Source organism: Notamacropus eugenii, chromosome 3 (genome assembly GCF_028372415.1).
Source record: "Notamacropus eugenii isolate mMacEug1 chromosome 3, mMacEug1.pri_v2, whole genome shotgun sequence".
Classification (NCBI taxonomy): Eukaryota; Metazoa; Chordata; class Mammalia; order Diprotodontia; family Macropodidae; genus Notamacropus; species Notamacropus eugenii.
Genome location: NC_092874.1, coordinates 245,450,452 through 245,464,469, shown reverse-complemented (window position 1 = coordinate 245,464,469; position 14,018 = coordinate 245,450,452). Strand labels below are relative to the sequence as shown.

The 14,018-nt window shown below is 38.4% G+C and overlaps 1 protein-coding gene and 1 long non-coding RNA gene across 3 annotated transcripts; both read left to right on the top strand.

Moving 5' to 3' along the window:
- Positions 1 to 2,386: 2,386 nt before the first annotated feature.
- On the top strand, positions 2,387 to 7,962 carry IFNG (interferon gamma). The gene is made up of 4 exons (XM_072650417.1): positions 2,387 to 2,604; positions 4,328 to 4,399; positions 4,637 to 4,822; positions 7,274 to 7,962. The coding sequence occupies exons 1-4, from the start codon at positions 2,503 to 2,505 to the stop codon at positions 7,403 to 7,405; spliced, it is 492 nt and encodes a 163-aa protein (XP_072506518.1). The 5' UTR covers positions 2,387 to 2,502; the 3' UTR covers positions 7,406 to 7,962.
- Positions 7,963 to 10,395: 2,433 nt separating this feature from the next.
- Positions 10,396 to 13,653, top strand: LOC140534359 (uncharacterized). Of its 2 annotated transcripts, none has more exons than XR_011977256.1 (3): positions 10,396 to 10,753; positions 11,460 to 11,568; positions 12,931 to 13,653. It is a non-coding gene; the product is annotated as an uncharacterized lncRNA (long non-coding RNA). The 2 variants fall into 2 exon arrangements; XR_011977257.1 differs by lacking the exon at positions 10,396 to 10,753 and adding an exon at positions 10,760 to 11,258.
- The last annotated feature ends 365 nt before the right edge of the window (positions 13,654 to 14,018 follow it).

The following is a 14,018-nucleotide window of genomic DNA, read 5'->3' as shown; positions in this document are numbered from 1 at the left end:
TCATATTGGTCTGATCAGTCACAGTCAGACACACTGTATCTTGACTCCAACATAGTGATGTCATGTTGGTCCTCCTCGAGAATTAAAGACAATCAGCCAACCATCCATCCATCCATCAATCCATCCATCCATCCATCCATCCATCCATCCATCCATCCATCCATCCAACCAACCAACCAATCAATCAACTCACCAACCAAACAATTACCAGTGCTTACATAAGTTCTTCCCTGACACCCTTAGTTATTAGGACTTTGTCTCCACTACCTAACCAAAATTTCTTGGCCTCTATTGTGTAATAACCTATCTGTGTGTATTTTTTTCACATTAGAATGTAATTCCTTGAAGTCAAGGTCCATTTCACATTTAATTTTCTGTGCTGTACATGGAGTTAGAGGTCCTAGGTTCCTTTCCTGGTTGTCACTTACTATCAGTATGACCTTGAACAAATCCCTTCATTTTTTTGGAGTTCATTTTCCTCAAGTGCAAAATGAAAGGTTTGACCTCTGTGATCTCATTCATCTCTATAAGGATGATTCTATGATCCTAATGCCTAGAATTTTTTTTGGATGGTATCCATGATTTTATTGTTATAGGGAACTCAATGTGCCAATTCAGGTTAGCACTTATTCTCAAATTTCTAATGACTTGCCCAGGGTCACACAGCCAGGATGTGTCAGAAAGGGGACTTGAACTCAGGTCCCCCTAATATTGCTGTCAGCTCTCTACCCATAGAGTCATGTGGCCTCTCACTTAATACATTCCAGGCATTTAATTAATGTTTGTTAAATTGAATAAGATTTTCAAACGGGAATAAAGTTCCCATTTGGATACAACTTGATTTCCTTCAAGACCAACCATATTCCCTTAGGATCTGAGTCCCTGGGTCTGTTCATTTAAATAACTACCTTACTGAGGCATTCGCATCTAATGTAACCTGCACTATTATCCCAGCTGCTCATCAGGGTCTGGACCTAGCCATGGATCCTTGGAGTTTATGTCAACAGAGCACAAACTTTCATTGCTCCTACCAACTTGATAAAGTTTCAACTAGACTGACAATGGGCTGTTTGTCTGTCACCTGAGGACCAGCCCAATTAAGTATGGGAAGGTTGGTCACTATGTGATGACTTTTTTTTTGGACCATAGTAATTAGTGAAGACTGACAGTGAAGGTGTTAGAGGGCTCACAATCTCTGTAAGTGGATGGATAACCCACAACAATGAAATGAATGGATATTAAATTTTTTTTGAACTAAGTATGTAATATATCTAATGCAAAGCCTTAGAGAAGGAATGTTTTTCAAAACATGATACTTGAATAGAAAAATGGGAGATTGAAAGATTTTTACTTTTTGCATTTGTAAAAATAAATAAATAAGAATCTCTTCCTTTTCTTCTCCTCTTAGTTTAAGGGAGGAATAGATGTGTATTTTCTAATGAATATAGTCTAGAACTTCTCTCTGTGTTTGTATGCATATATGTATGCATGTAAGTGTGTATGTGTGCACATGTGTGCATGTATGCATACATGCATGTGTGTGCACGTGCATGTGTGTGTGTGTGTGTGAGAGAGAGAGAGAGAAGAGAGAGAGAGAGAGAGAGAGAGAGAGAGAGAGAGAGAGAGAGAGAGAGAGAGAGAGGTGAAGCATATGGACCTCTTATCAGAATTTTTTTTTAAATAATTGAAGGAATTCCTAAATTTCAGTTAGAGGTTAGTGAAAATCAAGATGCAGCTTTTAAAAAAATCATCCAAGTTCATGAACCCCTTGAAATCTGTACATGGACCCCAGTTTAAGAACCTCTGTTAGAACATCTGGATGCTGGTGATGCATATTCAATTATTCAACTAGTTCTAAAGGCTTCCTTCTCATGCTGACCTCTTAACCACAGTCTTTCTTGGCTTTTTTTTGCCATTTGCAAGAAAAAGTCAAAAGTGCTTCCACTCTTCAGGGTAGGATTGCCAATAGGTTAGACTAGAATTTCCTTTTCTGCTTATTACCAACCACAAACAAATTCTCAGTTTGTGCTGCCAATGAAGAGACACCCTTAACTTAACCCAAAGTTGGGGGTAGGGTAAGGAAAATTTCCATTCTGGAGCCTGATGTGAAGTAAAAATGCTTTCTAGGGATCCCTCAAGAATGGTACAGGTGATGGAGACAATGAGCATCATCTCCCAAAGACCCCACATTAGTTAAAGGAAACTAATGGCAAGACTGAAATCCCACATGATTGCTATTAATAAACCCCAACAGCATCGCTGCCTATCTCACACCATCTCAGTTACTAAAACTTGTGAAAAGTTGTGATGATGACATTCAACAGCCACGTATAAATATGAGCAGCTGAAGGGGGTAAAGTACATTCTTCTCCTGATCATCAACAGGTTTTCTGATTAGGAAAGAAGAGTTAATTCAGCTAAGTGACTTGGACCCGACAAACTTATACACCAAGAAGCACTTGCTTTCTACTCTTTCTGCGTGGTTACCTTCTTGCTGAAACAATGAATTATTCAAGCTACCTCTTAGCATCCTGGTTTTGCCTTATGTTGGGTTATTCTCAAGCTACTGTAAGAGAAGACCTAAAAATTCTTATGGACTACTTTGTAAGTATGAACTTTTAAGGGGACATATATTTTTTCTACCTCTCTGTCCTTAAATATCTTACTTCTTTTTGCAAGTGGCTTACAGCTTACTTTCCTGGGTGTTGATGGGTTGGCACAAGTAGCTACAGCTGTTTATTTGATAGTCATTAACTAGATTATCTACTTCACCTGAAATAACTGGGTCCCAGCCACAACCTTGTGTGGTCCTAATGACTTCATAAGGGAATTAGGATGTGACCCTGAACAAGTCACTTAACCCTGATTGCCTTGTAAAAAAAAAAGGGGGGGGGAATTAGGATGGATTTAAGATTTTTAGAGACAGACACTTTAGAAATGTGAAGAAAGATGAGGACATTTTCAATAGTACTAGATAGTGGTTGGGGAGGAGGAAAAGGAGCATTCATTAGGAAATGGAGCCCATGGTTCTGTCCATATTGAAAAGGACAATCATATGCCATGGATTTCAGATTTATTGGACAAGTGGGAAATAAGACAGGAAAAAGGCAAATCTAGCAGAAGCTAGTTTTTGGTAATCGAGGAGATAGTCAATAAGCAATTGAAATAAAATGGTCTGGAGTTCATAGATACCCCACACCTCAGAATAATTGCAAAATGTATTTGCAAGTTGGTCCCTTCTGGGATGATCTTAAACAGTCATTTGCTGAAATTTTTCTTGTGGTTATGAAGCCAGCTTTCTGTTCTTTTCCTAATTGATGAACAATTATGGGATCTTAGATTTAGAACTGGAAGAGACCTTCCAGTTACTCCAATCTGATCATTTTATAGAAGAGAAAACAGAATCTAAGAGAGGTGAGATAAATTCTCCAAGCTCACTCAGGAGACTGGTAGGTTAATATAGTAAATAATGGGGCCAAAATATGAAACTTGGGTCATATCAAATCAAGATTTCTCTATTGGACCTATTTAAAGGTATTCTTAACTGGTCCTTTTTGTGTTTGAAATATTTTACTTTCTTGGATGATTTTTAAAGGCTTTCTTGAAGCTTTTAAACACACACACCCACACCCACTACACACACCCACACCCACTACACACACACCCACACCCACACCCACACACACCCACACACACACACATACACACACACACACACACACACCCACAAACATGCACACCACTTTAAACTTCTTGCTTTTGATCCTGTACAAATTTCATTTGGATATTCCCCAACACTCCTGTTTTTTTCTTCTCAGATTGTCATAGCTGCCAAAGGAATTTAGTTAGGCTCAGAGAAACAGTCTTGAGTCCCATGCCCAAGGGGGCAGTGTTTCCTAGTGGGACAAGTCTTAGACTATTAAATCTAGCAGGGCCTTTTGATGTGAAAAGTGACTTTTATTTTTTTAAGGCAACTGATGCTATTTTGGTCAATTACAATCATCATCCACACAGAGTTCATTGGTCAGTGGTAAAAAGAGGTGCAGAGAAAATAGGAAAAGAGATGACTGGCATGTATCTGATCTCATTCATTCACCTATTTTTGAATACTTCATTGAGACAGATTGATAGAAGTTGAATGAAGGTGGAAACACTACTTTCTTGAAATAAATTTGCTAGTTACAAAAGTTGAAATCCCTGAGAACTCAAATAATTCTTGTTTGTGAATATAATCAGAAGTTGCTAACTTAGTAGGATGTATAGTGTATATTTCAAGGCAATTCATGATTAGATTAAAACACATTTACTTTTTTTTTTTTTTTGGCAGAATGGAAGTACATCATCTGATATATCTGAAAATGGGACTCTTTTCTTGAACATGATGGACCGCTGGAAAGAGGTGAGCTATTGTTCCTTATGTAGGCTATTTTCACATCAATTACAGTGTCTTACACTCTACTGCCCCATTGGAATACTGACCTCTCCCAACTTGTACTCACAGGGCAAATCCCTTGGGAATAACCATCCAAAGTCCAAGTTGCTCTGTAGGTTCATACTCCTAAAAGTACAAACCACATCTTCCCTACCCCCACCAGGGACATTTCTAACCTTCCCTATTACTCTTTCCCCTTTCCAGGACAGTGACAAGAAGATCATAATGAGCCAAATTGTCACAGTTTATTTCAAAATCTTCGAAATCTTCAAAAACAACACCACCATCAAGAAAAGCCTGGAGAACATCAAAGAGGATATGATCATGAAATTCTTCCCTAACAACACTGCTAGCAAAGTGAATGACTTTGAAGCGGTCATCAACACTCAGGTGAGGACAGTGAAATTCTACAGCTGGCTTTCTAAATAGAACTTGGTTCAAAAAGGAAATCCTCAGTGTATGAATAAATCAACTCAATGATAAGGTGTGCCTCTGGGGACTGAGCTTCCTGGCCTTACCAGATGTTATCCAAGAAGAGCAATCACGCCTCCTAGTGTTAGCATTAGAAATTGTCTTGGGGCATGAGTGGGCAGGACTAGTGGGCTAAATATCATCTCGATGGGATAAATGATGCTGTGACCAAAATTCTTCACTTCAAATTGAGATCATGTTTCATGTGGTTTGGGGGAAGGTGCGTGACAAATCACATAAATATATTTCTGGAGAAATGCTCATCATAATGGTTAACACTGAATCCATGAGCACAGGAAAAGTTGATCAAGAAAGGGTGAATTCACTTTTCAAGCGATGAATAATAGCTTATATCCAGCCTCCTACCAATGGAAAGGAGAGGAGAATTTAAGGGTTAGGGAGAAGTTCGTCATTGATAAGAAAGACTCTTATTTAGTCTTGTAAGATTCTCTTATTCTGCACAGGAAAGAAAAAGAAGCAGAGGGTAAGCCAATAAATTAATATTCCTGGGGCCTGGAGTAAACCACTTAAGGGAGTGGATTGGCAGGCTCCATTTTTAAAACTGCAGAATAGTGTAATATAACATACAACTAAGATTTCACCTATCCATGCATCCATACATCCATGCATCCATGCATCCATGCATCCATGCATCCATGCATCCATCCATCCATCCATCCATGCATCCATCCATCCATCCATCTATCCATCTAGCTATCTATCATCTATCCATCCATTTATATATTTATGTATGTGTGTATCTACATGTTTATTTATTTTAAAGGAGGAGACAGAAATTTAAACAATATGAAAGAACAGTTGTGCAATTATGAATTAGCTCCCTAGCATGGGCATTAATTTTGGGTCAGGGAGGTTGTAGTAGAAATTTCCTCCTTTATGAGTAGTTCATTCCATTTTCAGAGAGCTACAAGTGTTAGCAGTTCTACCCTTTATTGAATCCAAATCTACCTTCCTGTAACTTCCACCTGATACCCCTCTGTCTTGTTTCTGCCTCCTGGCACAGTGAAATACATTACTTTAAATATTCTGCCAACGAGATTATATCTTCCCTGTTGTGATTGGAGCCACATTAAGGTAGTGATGGGCCCCAAGAAAGGTGGGGACTCTCCTTCAAGCTAAACTGGGAACCCAAGAGAACTTCTTTGACGCTGGTAGACTTGAGAGATTAAAACTTATGTCTAGACATGACTAACCATGGTCATGTAGTATGTTTTCCAATTAATCAGTGAGTTACAACTTCCTAATTGCTTTAGTATTATGGAGAGAGACCTGGGTTATGAGTCTAGAGGCTTATATTTGGGCTCAGCTTGTACCCCTCACTAACTGGTTGACTTTGGCCAAGTTATTTCCTATCTCTGGCACTCAGTTTGATGCTCTGTAGACTGAAGTCATTTAGACCTCAAGAGTCCCTTGGAGCTCTGATTTGCAGAGTTCAGTAACATGAGATGATGACAACAAAGAAGCAAGTTTGGTAGCATGGTGATTTAAGCACTGGGATAAGAGCTTTAACGAAATTTAGGAGCAGCATAAAGGAAAAAGCCGATTCCTCCTTTGTTAAATACATGGCCCCCTTTGGGTAGTATGAGGACATACAAATAGTAAACTTGGCCTCTTGGAGGAAACCAATATTAAGACCTGGGAAGATAATTAACTGTAACTAATAATTTTAGATTTTTAAAAAAGTTGCTATTACTTTTTTCCATCGAGATTATATTAATGGCAATATTGAACTGATTTACCAAGGTGACGTACAAAAGCAATTTAGTGAAAATGTGGAAAGCCTTAGGGCCATAGAGTTGAGTGTTCATTTTTTCCTCTCCCACCCTCACTTTACAGATGAGAAAACTGAGGTCTGGAGAAGTAAAAATTTTTTTTTTGAAAAGTAATATACTCTTTTTTTTTTTTTTTTGGAAATTTCAGAACTATTTAGTAGTAGAGCCTGGATTTGAACCTAGAGTCTCTTAATTCAGTCAACTCTTCTCTCCTCCTGAATTAAGCATTCTGTGGTAGCAAGTAAAACACACACACACATATATGTATGTATACATATACACATATGTGTATATAGATATGTGCATCTACCTATGTATCTCTCTATCTACATAGTCATAAGCCATTACTACCTTACTAGGGACTTAATTTATATTTTTTTGGATAGCTGGAGAAATTAATAAAATTCACCAAAACAAAAATTATCTAAGGGGAATTGTGTTCTTCTCTTTATCAAAGGGATGAGTTTTGCTCTTGTCTCTTTAGTTGGAGAATTTCCTAGTGTGTTACACACATATGATATTTCGAAGATCTGGACATTAGAAATTAAACATCACATTTCTTTACTCTTTGCAACAGGTGAATGACGTCAAAGTCCAAAAGAAGGCTATTTTTGAACTAGCCTTTATCATTAATGACCTCTCATCCAAACCTCATCTAAGAAGGAGAAAAAGAAGACAGAACCGAAACCAAGGAGAAATCAAACAGTAGTCATTCCACGTGCAATTCTCAAGTTATTTGCTATTTATTGCTATTTAATAATTTAGATTATTTATGTAAAATATATATTTTGGATATACTAACCAACTATTTATGATATCAACTATTATATAATTAAAAACAAATATCTATTACTATATATATTCAATTATTATTTATGTTTTTTATGTCCCACCCATTCTGTGTCAAGCTATGACAAAATCCCCTTGCCAAATAGGCTTTTCTTATGCAGACTGCAGAATTTCACTGTCCACACAGCAGAGAAGAGCAAGATATTATATTTGTTTTCCTTGTGAGGTACTACAAATTAAAAGACTCTTCAGTCTTAAGTCTGCATTCTGAGCCAATAGTTTTCCTCTATTTGGTTTCTGTGTCACATAATACTTGAATGTGTTACCCTTTCAAAAATGTGGTATCTGTGTTGAATGTACCAACTACAGCTATGGAATGTTACTTCAAACTGGAAGTGCACCCAGATGGTAAATAACTTATTGGTTTATACGATCAAAAGTCATTGTGATTAAATAAAAGTTTGATTTTTGCAAGTATTTTTTTTTTGTGTCTCATTCTGTCACTGTCACTTTTCAGTGATGATATGGAATGGTAGAAGGGAGAAAGGACTTAAAATTGTGGTATTGACATCAAGTCTTGGTTCTTATTAGTTGTGTGTTTATTTGCAAAATATTTACCCTTTTTTGAGTCTTAGTTTACTTATCTGTCAAATGGGCATAATACCTATCAATTCATACAGTAAGGAGAGCTATTAAACTATTATTTGACCTGAGCCTCACATATAACATTAAGAACCATTGCTAAACAAAGGGATCTGGGACAATGGCCTCTCTCAGTTTTCTTTCCTCCTCAAGAAGCCCCTTTGTTCTGGATCTGGTTCAGTTCTGGGAGGACCTGGATTTTAAAGGAGAAGCTGTGCCCTTTTATTATATTCTGTTTCATTAAACCCTCAACTCCCATTGACTCTTTATTTGTAACTTAGGTGTATTGACTCACGACTAGAGGCTCCCTAAAGGAGGGAGTTAAAAAGGTATTCATTGTACAATGTCAATCAGGTATGGGACAGCTATTTATTTCTTACACACAAAGGAACTGGTAAGGGACAGAAAAGACTCATAGATTCCCATCAAAAGAACAACTTATCACTTAACAATCACTAAACTAATACTAAACTAACTGATACTAAAAATAGTCAGTACATAAATGAAGTTTGCAGGACTTATGATTAGATGCTTTATATTTCACACTGGCACTTAAATGTCCAAACAACTCTTGGTCTATGTCTTCTGAAAAATTGTTAGTGATCATATTCTCCAAGAGTGCTAATTTAATTACCAGTATTACTCCCCAGGCCACCAGTTAGCTCTGACAAAAGGACCTAGAACCTCTGGACCTCTTAAACTCACAAAGTCATCTCCAAGTGTGTACACATCTATCTTAGGAGACACTGGCTTTCCTAAGATCAGGAAAGTACCAAAGTAACCTTTCTTTGCTATTTTCTCCTTGCATAACCTCAGGCCACTGATCAGCCTCCCTGGGACAGAATTTCCTCACCTGTTTCACTAAATAATCTTTAAGGTCCTTTAGAATTCTAAATCAAATTGTTGTAAGAAGGAATCTTTCTCCTAGGGTTGTTGTGAGGAACAAATAAGATCATATTTGTAAAGTGTTTAGCACAGGGTCTAGCACATAGTAGGTGTTATGTAAATGCTCACTCCTTTCCCCTCCACTCCCCTGCATAAATATGAGTTGTTTGATGACAGCAAAGATATATTTCCTCCAATGACATGTAAACTCTTTGAAGGCAGGCAGGAAATCCAAGAAATAGGGCTCAAGGTGATCCAGATGAGTAGCAGTGTGATGTCACAGAGAGAATAAAATTACTTACATTAATTTTTATAACAAGAGGGTTCAACTTTTGGCTCCTCTATTGATGTCTGGGTGACACTTGGCAAGTCATTTAATCAGACATTTAATCAGGTTTCTTATTTGTAAAACAAAGGGTGTTTTCTAAGGTCCTGTTCAGTTCTGAATGTTGTGGAACAGAAGTCCAAGGTGGAGAGGGTTTCAGACCCTTTGGACTGGACTATCTCATTTAGGCCAGCAAGTAAAGCTATCATAAGCGTCATTTTCTAGGAATCTCTGGTTTCTTTCAAAACTAAGCTCAAGCACCACATTCTGCATGATTCTTTCCTGTTTCTTCTCTTTCCCAAAGTAATTTGTACGTGTTTTATTTTGTGTGCGTGTATGTGTTGAGGTTTAAACCCAGGGACACCAAAAACTCTTGAGGTTTCATGATGTGTTGTGGTGGAACCATCTCAATGAATTCAATCAGATCACTTCTAATCCAAGTATATGCATGTATTGAGATTGATGTCTCTTAGGAAGTGGGCTAAGTTCCAAGAGGAACTAACAACTTCAGAGAGACCAACATGGATTTTTAAAGGTTAAAGATGCAATTACATAACAGAAATTTACATACATGATCAATATTTAAAAGGCAGGAGGAGTTTGTTAAGGGATTAGGTAATGAAGGAGGGGTCCCATCTATGGTTTGGTGGTTAAACATTCTGGCCATGCTGCCTTCCAACTGATTAGCTATTGTGGTCCTTTCTGGTCAAGATAGACAGTTAGGTGTTGTGGTACTGTCTTGGGCTAGATGGATGATATGATTGCGATTGACTAGAAGAACACACCTGTTTCTGTGATAACTATGAGGAATGGTGTGGGGGTGGTACCTAGGTAGAGGCACTGGCTGGGTTCCCACACCTGTTGTTTCTGTGAGAATTTTGAGTTTTAGGGACATGCCTGTTGTTCTAGTGAGCAGTGAGGAACGTAAAAAGAAGTTAGGACATTGGTGGGGGGGACGGGGCTAGGTAAGTAGAGTGGACCTGTAATGAAGTTGGACTATTGGGGCTGGGGGCAGCTCTATTAGGACTCCATCATATGCACATATGTATGTATGTATGTGTTTCTCCTGTTTGCTAGAAAGTAAGCTTCTTGAAGGTAGGGATTGTCTTATTTTTGTCTTTAGCTTTCCAGGGTCTAGTATGGTATCTGGTACATAATTGTAATAGTAATTTAAATGGAAAGATCTTTCTCATTATTTAATAGGCCCATATGATCTGCTTGGATTGCCTGGAAGCCTGGGTCACATGTGGTAGGAGGAGCTTGCTGAAGAGGTGGAACAGAAAGGGTGGAGCAGAACTGGGAGGAAGTGAGTGAGTAGGGTCAGGTCAGAGGGAAAAGAACGAAGTCTAACTGACACTGACCAACTGACACAGAACAACTGAAACAGGTCCAACTAATACATTGTGACAGTTGATGGTGAGAAGGCCCTGGCTGGGAGATGGGAGTTTTGAGAATAGCTTTGCCCTCTGCTGTGATCACGTTTATTAACTTCTTGGTCATCATGAGGGATTTTGCTTTCTAGTTCTGGGATTTGGCTTTCTGGTGTTTAAAACCTTTGGTGTTTAAATAAAGGTTTTTCTTCTGCCTTCTATATGGAGAGTCTTTAATATTTTGCGACTAAGAACTACCCTGGCATATTCATAGTCACCACCAGTGCTATGAAGATTGCCTTGGTGATACATTTGGCATCATGAACAGGATTGCAAGGTATAAAATTCTATTTGGAGGCAGAAATGATTTAGAGGAAGACATTAATATCCCAGAATGGGAGAATTTACCATTTTCCTTACTAGTAAGGGAGTGGGCTAAGAGCACTGGACCCTGTGAAAACTGGGAAGAGAGGTTGCAAGAGGGGGAACCTGGAGATTTGGAGAGGTGTTTGCAAGGAATTCCAACAAGACCAGGGAAGGAGTTGGCAAGGGTAAGTAGGAGAGGCTGGATTTTACTAATAGCTTACCGTATTTTGTGTAGAAACAGAGATGAGCTGCTTAAGGAAAAAATTCAGATGGAAAAAGAGTACAAGAACAGTCTGGTGGGGTCTCAGGCAGAAGGAAAGGCTGTTCATTCAGCTCAGAATAAGCTGAAGGCTAACAAAAGAAATGCACATCTAACCTTTGTACAGAACCAGCCTAGCTGCCACAGTGATAAAGGAAGTGAAATAATTTTAGAGGAAGAAATTTCTCAGTCAGAAGCACACCCAATACTGAGGCAGAAACAGGAGAATCAAGGAGGTAAGTCAGTGTTTAAGGAAATAATTGAGGATTTTACTCAACAGGAGGTCACAGAAATTTTGAGTAAATTCACCCAAAGGATGGGAGAATTGTGAGTATCTTGGATGGTGATAATCAGTGATGACAGAGCTGGAGGAATAGCTATTGATCCTGAAATTTATGGGTCTAGAATCCTATTGTACAGCAAACTTTTAGAGATTACAATATGCAAGGAGGTAATGATACAACTAATCTGTTGGCTTTGGCTGCAGAAGACTGCAGTAGGCCGTATACTACTGACTCTGTGTGGTCTAGTGGAGATAGACCCTGGTATTCACTTAAGGACTATATAAGAAAGTTAAAAGAGGAGGTAATGAAGACCGCCATAATGATAGGAAATGCAGATGCATACTATGCTACTCCCTTTGCAGTGTACCATAGGAATATGATAGTGAAGACAGCTCCTCTGACTTACAAGCACTTGATTTTGGCTCTAATAATTGGGGAAATCGGGCACCCTCTTTCAGAGATATTGGACAAGATTTCACAGTTAGGTGACTTAGGAGACTGGGGAGAAGACAACATTGTTAGAGAGAGAAGAGTAAATAGCCAGCAGATTCAAAATCAGAATAAATTGACAAGAGAGAATTGTTTACTGCTCTGTTGAGATCAGGGGTAGATTTTAGAAGCACCAGTGGTATTCCAACTAATAACTATGTAGAATGTACTGAGAAAAGGGACTTGATACGAGACGAAATAGAGAAGTAAGAACTGCCCCTACAGATCCTGCTGAACCCTTGTATCCAAGTTTGTCGCACCTTCAGGGAGAATAGGAAGTTGACCAAACCCCAGCTCAGATTAGGATTAGCAGCTTGAGGAATACATGTATTGGCTGGAGTGATAGATTATAATTATCAAGGAGAAATTATTGTAACATTCCAAAATTTAGGTGATGAATCCATACAGTTTTGTAAAAATGATAGAATAGCTCAAGTGATTATTATTCCTTGTGAAACAAGACCCATATGAAAATTATCCTTCTTCTGAAATAACTAACAGAGGAACTGAAGGATTGAGTTCTACTGGTAGAAAAAAACTTGGAGCTAAAGTATGGGTAAAATGGAAGCCAGATGATGTTCAAAAGGCTGTGGAAATTACAGCACATGGGAAAGAAAATACTGTAACAGTTGTTTATTCAGGAGAGGGTGATTACCAAATTGTACCCTTAGTTCATGTATTCTACTGTGAATGAAGCTGTGATAGTAGGTTTATGGACTCCAGAACTACAGCTGACCCTATATCTACTCTGTTTCTGGTTATTGTTTTCTTGTTTTGTTTGTTTGTTTGTTTTTTGTCTTTTTATCTGTTACGTTTGTTTGCTAGATTTGTTTCCTGTAGGCTTAGTACCCTCTACCTGCAGATGCCTGATGGTTTAAGCTGGATGTCATCTCCTATTCATGTCAGTGATGTGTCATCTCTGGGCCTGAAGTTAACCAAACTCCAGATGCCAGCTAAAGAACTGATCTCTCAAATGGGACGTCTTGGGGCAGGGAAAGCTCTGCGTCCAATCTCAACAGGAAGTAGTTGTGGAAGAAGAGACCTTCACCCCTTACCCCAAGATTTTGTACCCATTTGTTGAGGGGGAATGATGGGGTGCTTGTAATACCAGTTGCCCCACTGACTTATGTAATGAATATGAAAGATCTTGGGGTCAAATGTAATAGTAATTTTAATGGAAAGCTCTTTCTCATTAATGAATAGGCCCATATGATCTGGAAGCCTGAGTCACATATGGTGGGAGGAGCTTGCTAAAGAGGCAGAACAGGAAGGGTGGAGCAGAACCAGGAGGAAGTGAGTGAGTAGAGTCAGGTCAGAGGGGAAGAACATAGACCAACTGACATAGGCCCAAATGACACATTGTGACAGTTGACAGTTGAGAAGGTCCTGGCTGGGAGATGGGAGTTTTGAGAATGGCTTTGCCCTCTGCTATGATCATGTTTATTAATTTCTTTGTCACCATGATGAATTTTGCTTTCTGGTTCTGGGATTTGGCTTTCTGGTGTTTAAATAAAGGTTTTTCTTCTGCCTTCTATATGGAGAGTCTTTAATATTTTGCGACTGAGACCTATTGTGGCATATTCATAGTCACCACCAGTGCTGCGAATATTGCCTTGGTGATGCAATAGTAGGTTTTCAATAAAAACTTATTGATTGATTGATGTTTGAATATCAGGATCTTGTATACTTTAATTTAATTCTAAAAATGCATTTTTTATTAAACATCTGCTATATGCAAAGTATTACAATAGGCCTAAGGGGAACAAAGATGAAAAAAAAATCCCTTCCCTCCAAGAGCTTACATTCTACTAGAGGGGAGAGGGTTGGGAAATAGACATAAGCAAGCATATATGAAACATAATACAAAAGTGCACATACCTTTATGTATATGTGTGTGTGCATATGTATATACA